The 16,674-nt window shown below is 35.4% G+C and overlaps 1 protein-coding gene and 1 long non-coding RNA gene across 2 annotated transcripts in view; one reads left to right on the forward strand and one right to left on the reverse strand.

Moving 5' to 3' along the window:
* Positions 1-16,674, forward strand: part of LOC140339472 (putative neutral ceramidase C) — a 30,134-nt gene that overhangs the window by 761 nt on the left and 12,699 nt on the right. The window contains exons 2-10 of the mRNA XM_072424202.1: positions 1,183-1,328; positions 3,375-3,514; positions 5,083-5,232; positions 5,479-5,655; positions 5,890-6,017; positions 9,482-9,559; positions 10,517-10,637; positions 13,917-14,042; positions 16,259-16,345. Coding sequence (XP_072280303.1) covers positions 1,202-1,328; positions 3,375-3,514; positions 5,083-5,232; positions 5,479-5,655; positions 5,890-6,017; positions 9,482-9,559; positions 10,517-10,637; positions 13,917-14,042; positions 16,259-16,345 — 1,134 coding nt within the window. The 5' untranslated portion in view covers positions 1,183-1,201. The remainder of the gene's footprint in view (positions 1-1,182; positions 1,329-3,374; positions 3,515-5,082; positions 5,233-5,478; positions 5,656-5,889; positions 6,018-9,481; positions 9,560-10,516; positions 10,638-13,916; positions 14,043-16,258; positions 16,346-16,674) is intronic.
* Positions 9,418-16,674, reverse strand: part of LOC140339473 (uncharacterized) — a 30,321-nt gene continuing 23,064 nt past the window's right edge. The window contains exons 4-5 of the long non-coding RNA XR_011922446.1: positions 11,417-11,473; positions 9,418-9,606 (exon numbers count right to left, since the gene is read on the reverse strand). This is a non-coding gene — a long non-coding RNA (uncharacterized lncRNA). The remainder of the gene's footprint in view (positions 9,607-11,416; positions 11,474-16,674) is intronic.

A 16,674-nucleotide genomic window follows, 5' to 3' on the forward strand; every position in this document is an offset into this window, starting at 1 on the left:
TGGTTTTAAATGACCTTTTAGGAGGTTTGTTTGTGCTTATCTGTGTATTTATGGAATATTTCTAGAAGGCTTATTAACAAAAAAAAGTCAAAGAAGAAGTACAAAATATCATAATCTCATCGTTCATCTTGTAATTGGTGACTACAATAGCATAAAATTTGATTGATTGCAATTAAAAACAGCACCATATACACGTTGTACTTGGCATGTCTTTTTTTTCTTCTTGCAGTTCTTTGGGCATTACAAATTTCTTTGAATATTTATAAATTTAGGTATTTTTAACACATGATGAACACAAGTGACTGTCCATTATACTAATTGCATATTATTTTTTATTTTGATGTATAAAATATGGACTTGTGTTCTAGTGTTAGATGGTTGCATTTAGCCCAGATGCTGTTGGGAAAGCAAATTTGCTACTTGCTACAGTCCTTTTTGTGAAGAAGGGGATCTGTGCGTGTTGTCTTGTAAAAGGACAAAGTTGTTGGACACCAAGTGCTAGGCACTCAGGTAGTTCAGCAACAGATAGCTCAGCGGTATAGTAGTGTAGCCAGTTTACAGTTATCTGCACATGGTGTCACTATGAAAAGGGGTGGGAGTGAATTATGTTTTGGTTTACAAGGGCATCAAGATGTTAAACATAAGCATTTTTTTTATTATGAGAGTACAGGAGCCTTCAATGTAAACAACCCAATCTAAGAAAGAGATCATTGGTTTAATAGGGGGTAAACTGTGAGAAACCCTTAAATTAGAAAGCATACCGTAGCAATGCACACTGGTTAGACATTTCAGCACAACAATAAAAGTTTTTGGTAGACAAAGCCAAACACAAAAGTCCTGATTTATTAAAGCTCTCCAAGGCTGGAGAGGATACACTTTCATCAGTGAAGCTGGGTGATCCAGCAAACCTAGAATGGATCTTGTTCAGGATTCAAAACATTTGCTAGAAAATATCAAATGAAAAAATCCATTCCAGGTTTGCTGGAGTACCCAGCTTCACTTGTCTTTCTGAAATTTCCACAATATTACTCAAATAAAATATGTAAAAGATTATTTCTGCAAACATCAAATCTGGAAAAGTTTTTGATGGACTAACTTTATAGAAGAACAACAACAAACCAGGGAATTTTAAAGCTTCTCTGTTCACTTCCAATAACATGATTATTTTCTCTCCCCTTGTAGGTTGTGACCTCAAAGGAAAATGGGAAAAAAGAAAAAGTTCAGCAACCTAGAAGTAATCTTGATTACTCTTGTTGTGTTGCTTTTTGCCGCCTCAACTGGATTAATAGCAGTAATATTTGTCCTGGAAAACATGCCGAGAGATCCCAGTAAGTTATTATAGTCATATATAGTATGTATATATATATATATATATATATATATATATATATATATATATAGTATATATTTTATATATATAGTTTCTTTCTTTCATGTGATGCTTTTATAGAGGCACAGTTGAAATTATATTCTACACCTTTCATTTCATCTGCCGTTACTGTACCATCCCTCTACCTTGTGTCTGATGGAGATCATTTTACAAAGAAAGAAATAAGTAATATGTCACCACTGCTTGCTCAAAACTTCTTCTGATCTAAGATCCTTAGCACTGCTTTACTCTACACTTCCTCTACACTGAGTCTTGTGAAGATGTAAAACATTATTATAGCATGTGGTTTAATCAAGGGGAGTGAAAAGGTCAGAACACCACCACTTGTAATAAAACATTTTGGTAACAAACTGACAGTGCTAAACTAGCTGTGGCAATAGGTTCCAAGGTTTTAGTTGAATTTGCATTGCCAGGAACTTTTGTATACTTACGTTTTTATTTATAAAGCAGTGAATGGGACTCCCAACAAATGTTTATTGAAGTCACTTTGATTGAATATATTATTATAAACAGGGTGTTTTAAACATAATGTTTATTATATATCGCATATTTTATAATACATATCTCTTAATCTTCTTTTTACTACAATGATAGTTGTTAAAACAAAGAGTTTTTTATGTAAGGGTTTTTTTTGATAATAGAGTGGTAAGAATGTGTATGTGTGTGTGTGCGCATGCAGGGATGGGGGGGTTCAAGATTTCCTTTGCAACCATGATGGACATCAAGTTTACTACGAATTTATTTAAGATTAATCCATTATAGTTTCCAGGCCAAATACCAGTGTAGATAATATAGTCCATGTTCATACAAATCTTTAAAATGCCCACAGTAATATAAGCAACAGAGGATGTTGTATGAAGTTATACAATACTGAACTGATCAGATCCTAATAGAAATGTTTTCAGTGTATTTTGCAACTTCATTAACCTTTTTATAATTATTTGTGTCTTTCAATTGCATTACTGATGTCTATAATCTAGAGAATCAATATGTTCATTGAATTTTAAAAGTAATTGTTTAAAGGCCTGGTCTGATGAAAACACGGCATCTGATTTATTAGAGCCCTGGAGACTGGAGTACATAGACTATCATGGAAAAACCTAAGTGATCCAATAAACTTGGAACTGATCTGGTCCAGGATTGAAAAAAAATGCCACCTGCTGGTAAATATTTTTTTAATAAGTTCATTGTAGATTTGCTGAATCACACAGATTCACCCATGATAGTCTATCTTCTTTAGCCTTGGTGACCTTGGAAATTAGGCCCATGGTGTCCAGTGATGATTTCTCCTGCAAATGCTATTCATACTGTCATACTGGTCCAGCTGCTTCAGTCTGTCCAAATCATGGACGCAGAGAAAGTAAGTAACACAACTGATCTACCTTCGCTCACTTATTGCTGTGATCTTGTTCCATGTTACTCAACTAACTGAATCCAAAGACAGACAGAAAGGTAGCATTTTCAATGCCTTGTGCATCTTTTGGGTTTGAGGGCCTTTCCTGTAATGTAAAAAAAATGCTGATCTCACTTGCAGAGAGAATAGCACATTTTTTTTACATTTCAAGGAAGACACATCTATCAATCTCGTGCCTGTGCTGGGTGGCGTAAGAAAAAGAACCCAGAATAAGATGGCAGTGTCCAGAGAGATCGATGACTTCCATCCTGTCTGATATCATGCGTGTAGCTGCACATCACTGTGAGCAATGGCTGATGGATGCATCATGGGCAAAAAATGGTAAAGTGGGAGCATCATGGTAACACTCATCCCCAATTATGACACTGGCAAACACATGATGTATATTTCATCTTGCTCTAATAAAGCTGCTCACATGATTTTACAGCTATTTTGGTATGCTTGTTTTGTTGGAGATGACAATTTAAACTACAATCTTAAGAAGTAAACTTCTGTCTTTTCGAAATATTTTATTACCAATAAACTAGGGTTTTAAAGCTTTACAAATCTAGAATATCTTTTTTTTCCCAGGCCCAACAACCACCCAATCTACCAACACCGGCAGCACTTTCGGCGCCACTACACCTAGTCAAGGAACAACTGATGGCCAAGCTTTTCTCATTGGGGCTGGAAGAGGTGACTGCACTGGGTTCCTAGCAGATGTCCCTCTGGTATATGATTTTATATCTATATCTATTGTGTAAAAAGTTAATCACATGTTCTGAGCAACACTGCAATCCATAATTCAATGGTATTGATTCAAATGAGTAAATGTGTAAGTAGGACCCCAAATTGGGTATCCAAATATAAGGGACCCTATACAAATATATTTGTTAGTTTTAATTACTGCACAACAGTTACCACATTTAGAACTGTTATTGTAGAACTAAAGAAAAAATATTTTGTATTTTATAAAATGTTTGCAAAGTAAGACTTAATGCTTTACTTTAGGTAAATGTAAATTTCATATTCAAATAGACTCATGAATGCCAGACTGCCTACTGAGTGCTTCTTACACTCACTTTGTCATTCATTATTCAGTTGCTCCATTAGCTACCCCACTTTCAATCTTCTATTGGATGATGCTTTATCTGAATTGTGAAGGCTCCTGAATTCCTGCTTGTGAAACTAAAGACTAATAATTTTTCTTAAGCCAAGCGCAACATTCTCATCCCAGATTCAACCTAACCAGTTTGAGCAAACAGTTAAGTTATGTGACAAATGGACATTTAACATATTCAAATTATTATTAACAGAGATGACATTCTGACTTGTTGACCCAGTGGTTTGCTTGAGGGGAGGGTTGTCGAAGTAAGCAGGAGACAAAGGTGCCTACATAAGCACTCCCATTCCTTGGACAGTGTCTCTTTATGGGTTTCTTAACCAGGGTTCCTTCAGAGGTTGCTAAGGGTTCCTTGAGCCATGAGCAATTTGTGCCTCTCGGGTCAGTAACCACTGATGCCAATGATTTTTGGCTATCTGTAAGGGTGAATTTCTCCCACTTGTCAGGGATGTAAGAGACTTTGCTTCCACCGATCACTTTGTTAATATACTGTGACTTGTGTATATAGGTATTATTGTAGTGGTTCCCTGAAGGCCAGAAAGGTATTTCAAGTGTTCCACCATGTTACCTATATTATAAAGACCCTTCTCCTCCTGACGCAGTTGGCCCTTTGTCATAGGTGGGCAATGAAGTAGTGTGGGTGGTGGGACGGGGTTTGGGTAGATGGAATGAATAAAGCTCCCAACCACAAGAACTAGTTTAATATTGTATAACAATACTGGGATTTATAGCTGTTGTCCCGAACACATTATTACACATGCAGGCACCCCTTTATGCCCTGTCAATTTTAAAGGTCACATAGGTGCCTTCTTTCCATGACAGCATAGTTTAATGTCTTTTCATGTTACCCTTTCAACTGAATCTGACTATAGTAAACTGGAGACTATTTTGTAAATCTATGTATGTCCCTAAAACAGACCGATAGGCTATATGTACACTGTATGTGTTTCTTTTGCTCTTTGCACTTAACATTCCAACGTCGATTTATGAAATGCTCATGTAGAAAAGATATATCATCCTTGTACAACATTTCTGTTTATATTCTCACTTTTAGAGAAAATACTGTATGTATTAGAGACATAATAAGCAACCAATAACATTATATATTACTTCTATATAGCCTTTTACAATGTATATAGTCAAGTCAATAACCAAATGGTTTTGTTTGATCCCTAGATGGGTTATGCCAGTAGTGACCAGATAGCAGGAGGACTTCACACTCGTCAATACAGCCGAGCCTTCATTGTAGCCCAGCCGGATAATTCTAAGCGGGTGGTGTTTGTTAGTGCAGACATAGGAATGGTGTCCCAGAGAGTTCGACTAGAGGTAAGTCTACAAATTATGTTTTTTTGAGAGATTTTACAGTTCATTGTGTGACAATGAAGTTCCTGTAGCTCAGAGCATTTATTTAGGTTCTAAATCCTATTTTAAAATACAGGTTTAAAATCAAGGTTATTGTAACTGGTTTGGGCAGCATTTTTGCATCCAGTTTCTATGTCTAATGCTCAAAATATCCATCCCGTACATTTTTTCAATTTTTACAAGTTTCTGCAATCATTTTTTTCTTTCAAGGTGATCAACAAGCTTAAAGCCAAATATGGAGATCTATACAGGCAAGATAATGTAGTAATAAGTGGCACTCACACCCATTCAGGACCAGCTGGCTTTTTCCAATACACAATCTTTATGCTGACAAGCAAAGGATTTCACAGAGAGGCCACTGATGCCATTGTCAATGGTATTGTTAAGGTATGATAATCAGTTGCATGTTATATTTTCTAAAATTAGATTATGTTATGGTAAACTAATTCACATTTTCTGCAATACTTCTTTATGCTTTGTATGTCCATCCAATGAAGATTACCAAGAACGCCAACCACCAAATCTAGTTTAGTTTTTGAAGAACAGAAAATATTGTCAATAAAGAAAATAAAGGTTAATTCTTTACTGAATGATAAATTTATATTTTTGCCTTATGACTAGAGCATTGACATAGCACATGAAAGTGTAAGAAGAGGAAAGGTCTATGTGAACAGAGGCGCTGTGGAGGGTAGCCATATCAATAGGAGCCCTTCCTCCTATCTCCGCAACCCAGAATCAGAAAGAGCCAGGTGAGGAGATGATTGTGCTATCAAATTCAACATTTGCTTTGTCATCGTACTGAGCTTTATGGGGAACATGAAAAGAACGTTAGATCATGTAGTTTTATTTATCATACTGGAAAATACAACAAAAGATATAGTTGGATAATAGATTGGATGGGTATACCATATTGTGATGGGTATACCACATTTGGTTTTAAAAGGAACTGTATCCTGAGAGAAACATGGGGATGGCCAAATGCTACTGCCCAGACAAAACAGTGGAAAGTAAAATCTGATCTGTCATCTGTATGCAAATATTGTATATGGAATTTGTTTGTTACTGTGTGTTGGGAACCCAGAAGAGCCCTTCTGTATTATGCCATTTGGTTCCTAATGCTTTTTGTGTCAGGGTAGTGTCATTCTGGTATGCAAACATCTCAGCAACATGTATTGAGGTGTATGTAAAATGAGCTGCTTGGTATAATGAAGGGTATGAAGGTAATATGATTTTATACACAGCTTGCACAAAGTGCCCTTCACCCAAACCAAAATATATAAAGTATGAAATAGTTCTGATAAAAGCAAGATCTCTTCAGTAATTTACAGCTAATGATTCTTTTCTATTCTCACACAATGTCCAAATGCTCAAGCTAAAACAAAATATATTTTTTGTGAACTCAACGTGACAAACAGGAATGCTGACAGCTTTTAAATTTGAGAGGCTCGATCAACTGGTAAATTAACTTTCATAAGCAAACAGAAAAAGCACAATGATGTAATTACATAAATGAGAATTATGGTTTGTGCACTGCAAGATAACAGAGCAAACCAATCTATCTCCTGGAGCTCTATTCAAAAGATAATTATCGGACATGCCATTGCAGTTGTAAAGGTATTTAGTGTTCTGTATTTGGGCTTGTAAAGGTAACTGGATAGCCTGTTTTATAAAAAAATTTCTTTATCATGTGCCAGTTTGCTTTGATGGCAATGGCCATGCCATGTGAAGGCAATTGTTTCTATTTGCATATCAAAGCACAGCTTGCTCCAGACCTTAATGAATGTCTAGACTCCATAAAGATTTTTTTGTTTTGTTTGTGAATAACTCACAGTGAGAATTTTATGTACCTGTTCCGACTTACATACAAATTCAACTGTTCCTATCTCGTTTGTAACCTGGGGACTACCAGTATTTGCAAATTACCCCTGGAGGTGTTGACCTGCATATAGGTTGCTCGAATTACAGTGTACACAGGGCTATAGGCACTTTGCTTTTCATTTTTTTTTGATAGTGCTTAATGATAGAAGACATTTGTATAAATGATCTGAGTAAATTGGCATTTGTGAACAGTGTTATAATGAGTTTAACCATTTCAGCTAAATTTATGTTATGCCTTTTTGACCAGAATTATTTTTATTTTAAAGCCTTAGTAAGGTTATTATTAGTATTTTTGTAACCTCTTGCAATAAGTCAATATGTATACTTATTTATAGACATTTGAAATACAAAAAAAATAATCTAATATCCTAATATCAAAAACCGATTGTTTAACCTTGGTAGGGGCTTCTATAGTATTCTGTTTTAAGGGGTAAAGAAGTTTCTTTCTTCTGACTTCTAATTGGGCTCAGTCTAATGATTGCACAGGATTTGAAGTTGCTGATGTTGAAGCCGACTGTTGTACAGCTTTTTGCATATGTTCTAGCAAGGTCATGTCACAAAAATAGAAACTATCAGGATAATTTGTTTGCCTTCCCTAAAACTTTTACAACATACAATTATAATTTGATGCAACAGCCATAATCTTGTTCTAATTTAAAGCAAAAAAGGAGAGAGATATTCAAGGCGGATTGATGTTTACATGTTGGTGAATTGCCTTGTATAGGCAGCACAAATATGGCATTATTTTTCTTTATACCCACCCCTTTCATCAAACCTTTTAATTTACTTTGTCATGTATTAGTTACTTGGAACAGTGTATAAAATGAATGCATAGCTGCTGTCACATAGGTTGATGTATATTGTGTATAATTAACCAGGGAATCGGCTTTTGCTAGTGCTATCACTCACTTTTAATGGTTATGCAGATTAAATGTTCTGACCCTACTTATTTGCATACCTGTCCAGGAGAATCACTTAAAATATATTATTCAGAGGATCAGAATTAAAGTCCGGTAGCTTTAAAAGAAGTCAACATAGCTGCTGCTATAGTTCTTTCATTAATAAGGGGCCATTGGGGTGGGGTGAGGGGGGGGACAAATAAGTGTTTCAATACTATAAAAAAAATAAAAATCATATGTTTTGTTAGGAGGGACATGGCCACACATTCCACATTACATTATAGTTCCGGTCAGGTGAAAATGTCTCTGTTCTAAAGTTGTTCACTCACCTATTTATGAAGTTACTGATAAACCTAATTTTTTGATTGGATGGTCTCTTGGGCCGTGGTAACATTTCATAATTACATGAATAGTGTATGTAGGCTTTACACTATTAAGATGTCAATTCTCCCTTTAACTGTATAGTTACAAAGTGCTATAAATTGCCAGTCTATGTAATGTCCCTGCTTTTAGTCTTGGCGGGGTTAAATGCCCTTTATTCCTTTTGGGCAGGAAACCACAACAATTCTGAGCATCACAAAGGGTTTGATATAAACTCACTTTTATCCACAAGGGGTATTAAATCCTTTCAACAATATCCTTCCCATGAACTCTTTTAATGCTTATAATTAAATCATTGTGTAGACTTTCCCGTGAAACAACATGACTCCTGCTATACTAACACTGGCTTTTAGAACGGATGTTTTACAGACCTTTCATACCTTTCACATATCTGATTAGGTTTTCTATTACGTCTCCTGCAACTAATGCTACAACTGTATGTATGATAAGGGGGGAAAAGTTGGGGCTGTCTTTCTCAAGCTTTAATTTGGCTTATATATAGAATTTCACAACCTAAATTACTACCTGCTCCCTGGTCCTGAAAAACTCGTACAAGATTTTATTCTGTTGTGGTTTCACTGCAGTTATCATTGTTAAATAGACACAACTACTATAGACTTTAATAAAAAGCTGGATGTTTTTCTAGAAGCACAGAATATAACTGGTTATTAAGTAAAGATAACAGAGACCGTTGATCCAGGGAACATCCGATTGCCAGGAAGGAACTTTTTTCTCCTGTTCATGCAAATTGTACCATTTTTTTTTTTGCCTTGCTCTGGACCAACTATGTAACAAAATCACTTGTGAATAAACAGGTTGGTGGTGGGCTTACTCATAAGTACAATGCCCCTGAATCAGACTCTTTAACAGTTTTGCAACCTTTATAAACAGGGAAAGCTTAACAAACATTACACTTGTATTTTGCTTGTTCTGTAGTTTAATGTCACACTATTTAGTAAAAAACAGTCCTGTTGTTGGATTTTCTGTTTTTAATGTTTTTTAATGTTTTTCATCTTCAAATGAGTAAAATTATTTAATATTCCTTTTGCACACAGGTACCCGGCAAACACAGACAAAGACATGGTTATATTAAAGATGGTAGACATGGATGGAAAGGATGTTGGGCTCATCAGGTAACTGACTTCTGCGTTCTTTGTATTGTGCTTGTTCTGCCTTGATCCTGGACATAGTAAAATAAAGGCTTAGAATGATAATCCCGGATCTGGCATCAATAAAAACAAACAAGCTATGGCAAATTTCATATTTTTTGCCATTTCTAAGGTACAAAGAGAAATGCTGTGTGGGTAATCGGTGTGTGTGTGAACCATGGCATCCAATCATAAACAACCACCAATCATTTCTTGTATGTTTTAACATCTGTATATTAATAATAATAATATAGTCCTGTAGCCCCTGTACTAATTATATAGCCTTCCTAAATTTCTGTTTATTTATCTATCTAGAGATATAAACTATTTTCAGTATTTATTAGATTGTTAACACAAATATCAGAAAAAGACAAGCTGGGTATATGACTGTAGGACATTCTGCTACTGTGCCGGTGCTTTCTAGAATTTAGAATCTGCACCACAGGACATATACTTGCTCACCACCCAATCCTGGCCTATAGTAAATAATTTTATATATATTTAAAATGTATATCTGTAGTTATTCTATATGCTGCATGCTGCAAGGCATTTACTTTTGTAATATCTGGATAGTGTATAAGCAAATAACTGGTGCATGCAATTTATGACGTTTTTTTGCAGAATAATCAGTTTTATAGCTGGAGAATTCCTACTGACATCTTCACCAGAAAAAAGAAAATTATGTTTTTACTGTTCTTGCTGTATCTAAACTGACAAAAAAGGTTGACTACATATGGCCAATATATGTCTCTTGGATAGTTGCCCTGGGCCATGCTGTGCTTACCTAATTCATCGAAGGTTAATACTACCAAGCTTAGGTATCTCTTTTTTATCAAAACTGCTTCTTCATGTGACATCAAAACCTTAAATCACTAAAGCTTATCTATTTGGGACACTTCATAAGGAACTCTCTAACGCACACATTTTCCCTTATGCTTTAAGCTGGTTTGCTGTGCATGCAGTTAGTATGCCCAACACTAACCACTTGGTCAGCAGTGACAACATGGGCTATGCATCCTACTTGTTTGAGCTGGAAAAGAATAAAGGATCTCTGCCTGGAGAGGTTGGTGTTGTACTGAATGACAAATAGATAACCGTAAAATTGATTGACAGAACAATGACATTGTAAAGAAAAACATTTTTTGAAGTGTATAATATGCTACTTTCTTGTACAGGGCTGGAAAAAAATGTATTCTTGAAAGCTGTTTTATAATAGGTCTTGTGATAATAAAATCTGATATAGGAACATTATTCCTAGCTTAATATTAATATTGTTTTAATACTTTATTTATAAAACACCAACTTATTTAAAGAGCCCTGTGCATTAAATAATGGCCCTGTGCAAACGACAGACAAATTACAAAAAATGACACAGGAGGAGGAGAGGACTCTGCCCAAATGATTGTAGAGAAATCATCATCATTTTTATTTGGAGCAGGGCACTGCCAATTTAGAAATCTTTGAAAAAATGAACAGAAATGAAGGTAATATGAAATAGCTATTTTGAATAATCATTGTCATATACAGCTAACTTTATCTATATTACTTCTATTAATTGACAGCTGTCTTTCTAAGCCTTCTTTAGTCTAAAATGACTAACAATATAGAATAAGAGAATAAAGTTAATTTTACAATAAAAAAAAATTGCAAGGAACAATATGCCTCTTTATAAACACATTAAAGGACCTCTTAAGCTATGTCAGATAATAGTTGAAAATAATGTGAAAATGTGACGTGTACAGTGGTTCTCCATGGCAGATTCTACTAAGAATTGATAAATCACTGATGGGAAACAAGTGCTGTTCATTCCAATTGAAGAGAGCGCAGCGGGGTTCCACTTACTTGTCTTGGTCCCCATAGAAGAGAACGGCGGTGTCTTTACAGCATTCATGCATTCACCTGTCATTGGAAACAAATATCAAAGTTTGTGAGAGTTTTAAAAGACAGTCCTTTGATGTCCATTAGATGCAGGGGCAGATTTATATTTTTTTTCTCCCCTGGCCCACGAGCTTGTGTCCCCCCTTCTACAGGCAGCAAAAAAAAACGACGCTACTTGTTTCATACAATGCATCCTACCAGTTATAGTTAGCCAATACATTTATTTAAACCCATTCTCTGCAATGGATACTTTCAGAGAAACACAATTAATGTGACAGATAGCCATGTGGGACATGTTCTTACTACATTTTCAGGTCCCTACATCTCCTCTTCCTAAGAATTTGGGTTTGAAAGAAGGTAAATGGCCAGCTATGTGTAGGCCCGTTATTGGACTTCAAGGAAGGGAAGAGGACAGTTATGTGTAATAGGACAGCGCCTTATTATGGGTAGAGTTTTTAATGTTCTAATGACACCATATTGATGACATTTTAGGGAGAGGTAGCCACAAGTGTCCCCCACTTGCACCTAAATTTAGTTGATCTACAGCTGATCCCGTTTCAGCCGAACAATTGCCACACCCCATTACCATAGCACCCAAGGCCATGGCCTATGTGGCTTTTTGAGAAATCCAGCCCTGATCAGTCGTTTTTATGAGGTTAAAAGGTTTGCATGCAAAAGTGTCCCAATTTATGTGGAAACAACCAAAATGCAAGCATATTGGTAAAGTTAATGTATACACTTTAAAAAAGACAGCAGTGTATTTGCATTTATAAATGTTTTTTGATTCACCTGAGGCATATTGTCAAAAATTGGAGATAACTATGCCAATGATATCATGAATGCTGCAGCCAGACTCATCCATCCTTCCCTCCGCTCCGCCTCCGCTGCATCTCTTTGTAGTTCTCTCCAATGGCTTCCATTTCACCTTAGAATCAAATTTAAGCTCCCGTGCTTTGCCTCCAAATCTCTACACAGTTATTGTCCCACTTACATTTCCGACATGGTTAAAAAATACTCCCCCTGCCGCTCTCTCCGCTCCTCCAATGACCTACTAATGACTTCCTCACTCATAACCTCATCACACGCACGGTTACAAGACTTCTTTAGAGCTGCTCCAACTCTCTGGAATGGTCTTCCTCGTCCTATTCGGCTTTCTCCTACTTTCTGCTCATTTAAAAGAGCACTCAAAACCCATTTTTTCAAACTTGCCTACCCGTCTTCTTCTGTCAATTGAAACCACCACTACTTATCTCCCATCCTATTGTGTGTGAAATTCCCCCACCTACTAGATTGTAAGCTCTTCGGGGCAGGGTTCTCTCCTCCTGTATCACTGTCTGTATTAGTCTGTCATTTGCAATCCCTATTTAATGTACAGCGCTGCGTAATATGTTGGCGCTATATAAATCCTGTTTATTAATAATAATAATAATAATAATAATGATAAAGAGGAATTTGATGTTGGTTGCATGTTATCAATAGGAGGAAGGGAAACCGAAGAGGTAGATGGTGGTTTATAATACATGACATGAGACAAGTTTTCGATAGTTGGCATATTTCTGTTTTTTTTTTTTTTTTTGGGGGGGGGGGGGTGAGATTTGAGATGTTAATGTTCCTAATTAGGGAGGTGGGGGCAGTTATCTGTGGGCCCATTTGATGCACGTCCATACTTATGGGAATAGGTAATATATGGGAGGGAGGATTTCTTTTAAGTGGTAGTAATGCTACATACAGAATTATTTAAATGAATTATATACCATCCCTGGATTTCTTTATATTTTGCTTTTGAGGAAAGGAAAGTGGTTTACAGCAAAAACTTGATCTGACAGGCAACTGTTGTATTTCTCAGTCCTCTGACAGCTTCAGTGCATTAAGCCCACACAGGGATTTACACATTTTCAAATCTTATTGAGAACCTTCCATTATACAATACATTAATCAGTGCTAGGTATCTTAAAGTGCCCTGGCAGAACTTTTAATTGGCATGAGACCCAAGTTCAGAGGTTTGGCATGTTCCCCACTTCTATATTCAGCAAGAGACAAATGTTTCCTAATATTATATTTACAAAAGCTTATAATTGCCTTTAGAGATGCAGAGTGAAATGAAGTTTGAAGAGAACTGGAGTGGAGCCCATGTTACCTTTAAGCATATTTGAGGACAAATTTTAAGGGAATCTTTATTGCTTATGGGCTGTATTTTACTACCTGATGGTTAACAGCAACTTACCTGCATATATGTTTTAAATAATGGTTTCCAAAAACAAAAAAACTATAATGTTTGTTCAAGCACAGACAGCTAAATTAGGTACTTTTATCATTTTGTGTAGTGGGATATCAATAATATAAGGAATTTCTAATGCTTTTTTGGGTAACAACACATCATATACTTCTTCTTTTCACAATATTAAATTTAAGTATTTAATTTATTAAACAGGATTGTCTTTAGAGAATTTTGTGTATTTTTCAGGGATCATTTGTAGCAGCTTTCGCATCATCAAACCTTGGGGATGTAACACCAAATACCAGAGGTCCTCATTGTATAAATACTGGCCTCTCATGTGAAAATCCTACTAGTACTTGTCCAGAAGGAGGGGTGAGTAAGACTTCACATTTTCTCTTTTCTCTACAAGAAATGATTTATTAAAGCTCTCCAAGGCTGAAGAAGATACACTTTCATCAGTGAAGCTGGCTGATCCAGCAAACCTGGAATGGATTTGGTCAATGATTTAAAACATTTGCCAACAATTAGCAAATGACTTTGAAGAAATCCATTCCAGGTTTGCTGGATCACCCAGCTTCACTGATTAAAGCGTATCCTCTCCAGCCTTGGAGAGCTTTATTAAATCAGACCCTTTGTTTGCAAGGATTGGAAAGGATTTAATGGATGATGAATTGTAGCATTCCTACAAAATTTGAAGGATACTTAGAATATTCTTCTAGTCTTGCTGTTCCTCTGTACTACTGTATTTTGGCCAACAAAAATGTAACACTGATAAAAAAAGTGTTATTTTAAACAACATATCCTGCACTCCAACGTCCCATTGGATCTAACATAATATCTAACACTCTCAGTTAGACTTTTAGTTGCTTTAATGATATCACAGGAGTGTATCTACTTAATAATTATATATAAACATCAGGAAATTTAAGCTCCTGATAAGTTCCTGATGAACATACTAAAATAATAAAATAGTACTACTTGTAGGACTTTACCAAGGTGATTAAAAAAATATCCAGAAAAAAACAGAACCAACCCCTTTATGCAAGATTTAAATAACTAGTAAACTGTATGGCTTAGATCAGGACAATTACAAAAGCGAGAACAAGAGTATGCATAAAAAACAATTTGCTACATAAACATTTTACCTAAACAAAACGTAAAGTAAAACTCTTTCAATATAAGCATTCAATGAAAATTATGGAGCAGTAGAAGGAGTACCTATGAATATTTTAACAAGGAAGCTGACTTACGCTTTTTTAGATGTTTAGGCAATGTGGAAAGTCTTCCGGGAATTTCAATACAGGCGCATTTTGTGAATTGATTGTTTTGTAAACTTAAAACTGGTGTTTAGCTTAAAAGGCATGGTAATGGAAAGGGTATATTTTACATTTCCTTGAAATCTGTAATTTAAAAGTGTGTAGCTTTTATAAAATTGAATAAAACCAGAATATGTTTTGTGGTTAGAAAATCACTTTTATGATGATACCATCAGAACCAATTCAAGACACAGCATGAAAGAAAAACATCCTTCCTTTCATCATTTTCCTAAAGCCTTTAAGAAAAAATCTATATCTACACTGGGGAAAAAATCCTTTTCATCCCACCCAGAAAATGTAGTGACCAGTTGAGAAAACGTCTGCAATAGGTACACATTTATCAAAAACTATAATTATAATTATGGTAAATTCTAAATATAATATACCTTAAGACACTAGGAGGTTTGGACCATTGTTAGGGGTCTTTTTATATAGAAGTCATATTCACTTAAACATTACTTGTCATTGTCATTGTCATTTGCCATTGAAACACAGGGATCTAGGAGATTCTTTGCTTTATAAATAAACCTGTTAGTCTTCATTGCTGTCAATTATCCCCACTGGGAAATTCTTATCATTTTCTATTCCAAGGGTCACTGGGGTATAAATGAGAGAAATCTCTCTAGCGAAGCAAAAAAACTAAAACCAGGGACACCACCAAACGTTATATTTTTGTAGGATGTATGTAAGTTATTTATTTATTACAACTTGTGCATTGTTTCCATTCTATCAAACAGACAGTAAAATTTAGTGTTGCAAAGTCCCTCTGGCAAAGTCTGTTTGCATTTTTATTATTGTATGGGTGATTGTTTCACACTGGAAATGCAAAAGCTGTGTTTCCAATGATGAGAGATCATTAGAAAAACAATATGATACAATGTATTATTATTATGATTAAATTGTATGTATATAGTGCCAACATATGACACAGTTCTGAACAATAAATTGGGGTTGCCAATGACAGACAAATACAAACAATGACACAGGAGGAGGAGAGGACCTGCCCAAAAGAGGTTACAGTCTTCAAGAGATACAGCAATTCTAGAATGGGTTTCTAATTTGTTATTAGTTAGCAAATGTTTTCAATCCTGGACCAGAACTGTTCCACTTTTGCTGGATCACCCAGGTTCTACTTTCTCTTGTCTTGGAGAGCTTTAATAAATCAGGTCTAATATGCTTTTTTTGTTACATCTAATCTATAATTTTAATAAACTAAACATGTTTACAGTGCGTAATAAAATGCATTGTTTTATTTTATAATTATTATTTTAGGTCACAACTTGCATCGCCACTGGACCTGGAGAGAATATGTTTGAGAGTACAAGAATAATAGGAGAAAAGATATTTTTAAAAGCAAAGGTTGGTTTATGGTTACCATAAAAGAGCAAATGTCTGAAAGTATAACTAGTGTTCTCTGTATTTTGAGTGATCTCCATATCCAAAGAGTTCCGTGTATTTTTACTGTATTAATAGTGTCCCCTGCATCTGTTGTGTTCACTGCTCATATAGTGTTCATTATTTTATTATGTTTTTTGTATCTATAATGTCCTTTTTATTATGTGTTCCCTGTGTTTAATGTGTTCTCTTTATCAATAGTGTTCTCGGTGTTTGCTTTATCTATGGTGTTCTGTGTGTCTTTACTGTTCTTTGTATTAATAGAGTTCCCTGTGTGTATTGTGTTTTCTGTA

This window comes from Pyxicephalus adspersus, chromosome 10 (genome assembly GCF_032062135.1).
Source record: "Pyxicephalus adspersus chromosome 10, UCB_Pads_2.0, whole genome shotgun sequence".
NCBI lineage: Eukaryota > Metazoa > Chordata > Amphibia > Anura > Pyxicephalidae > Pyxicephalus > Pyxicephalus adspersus.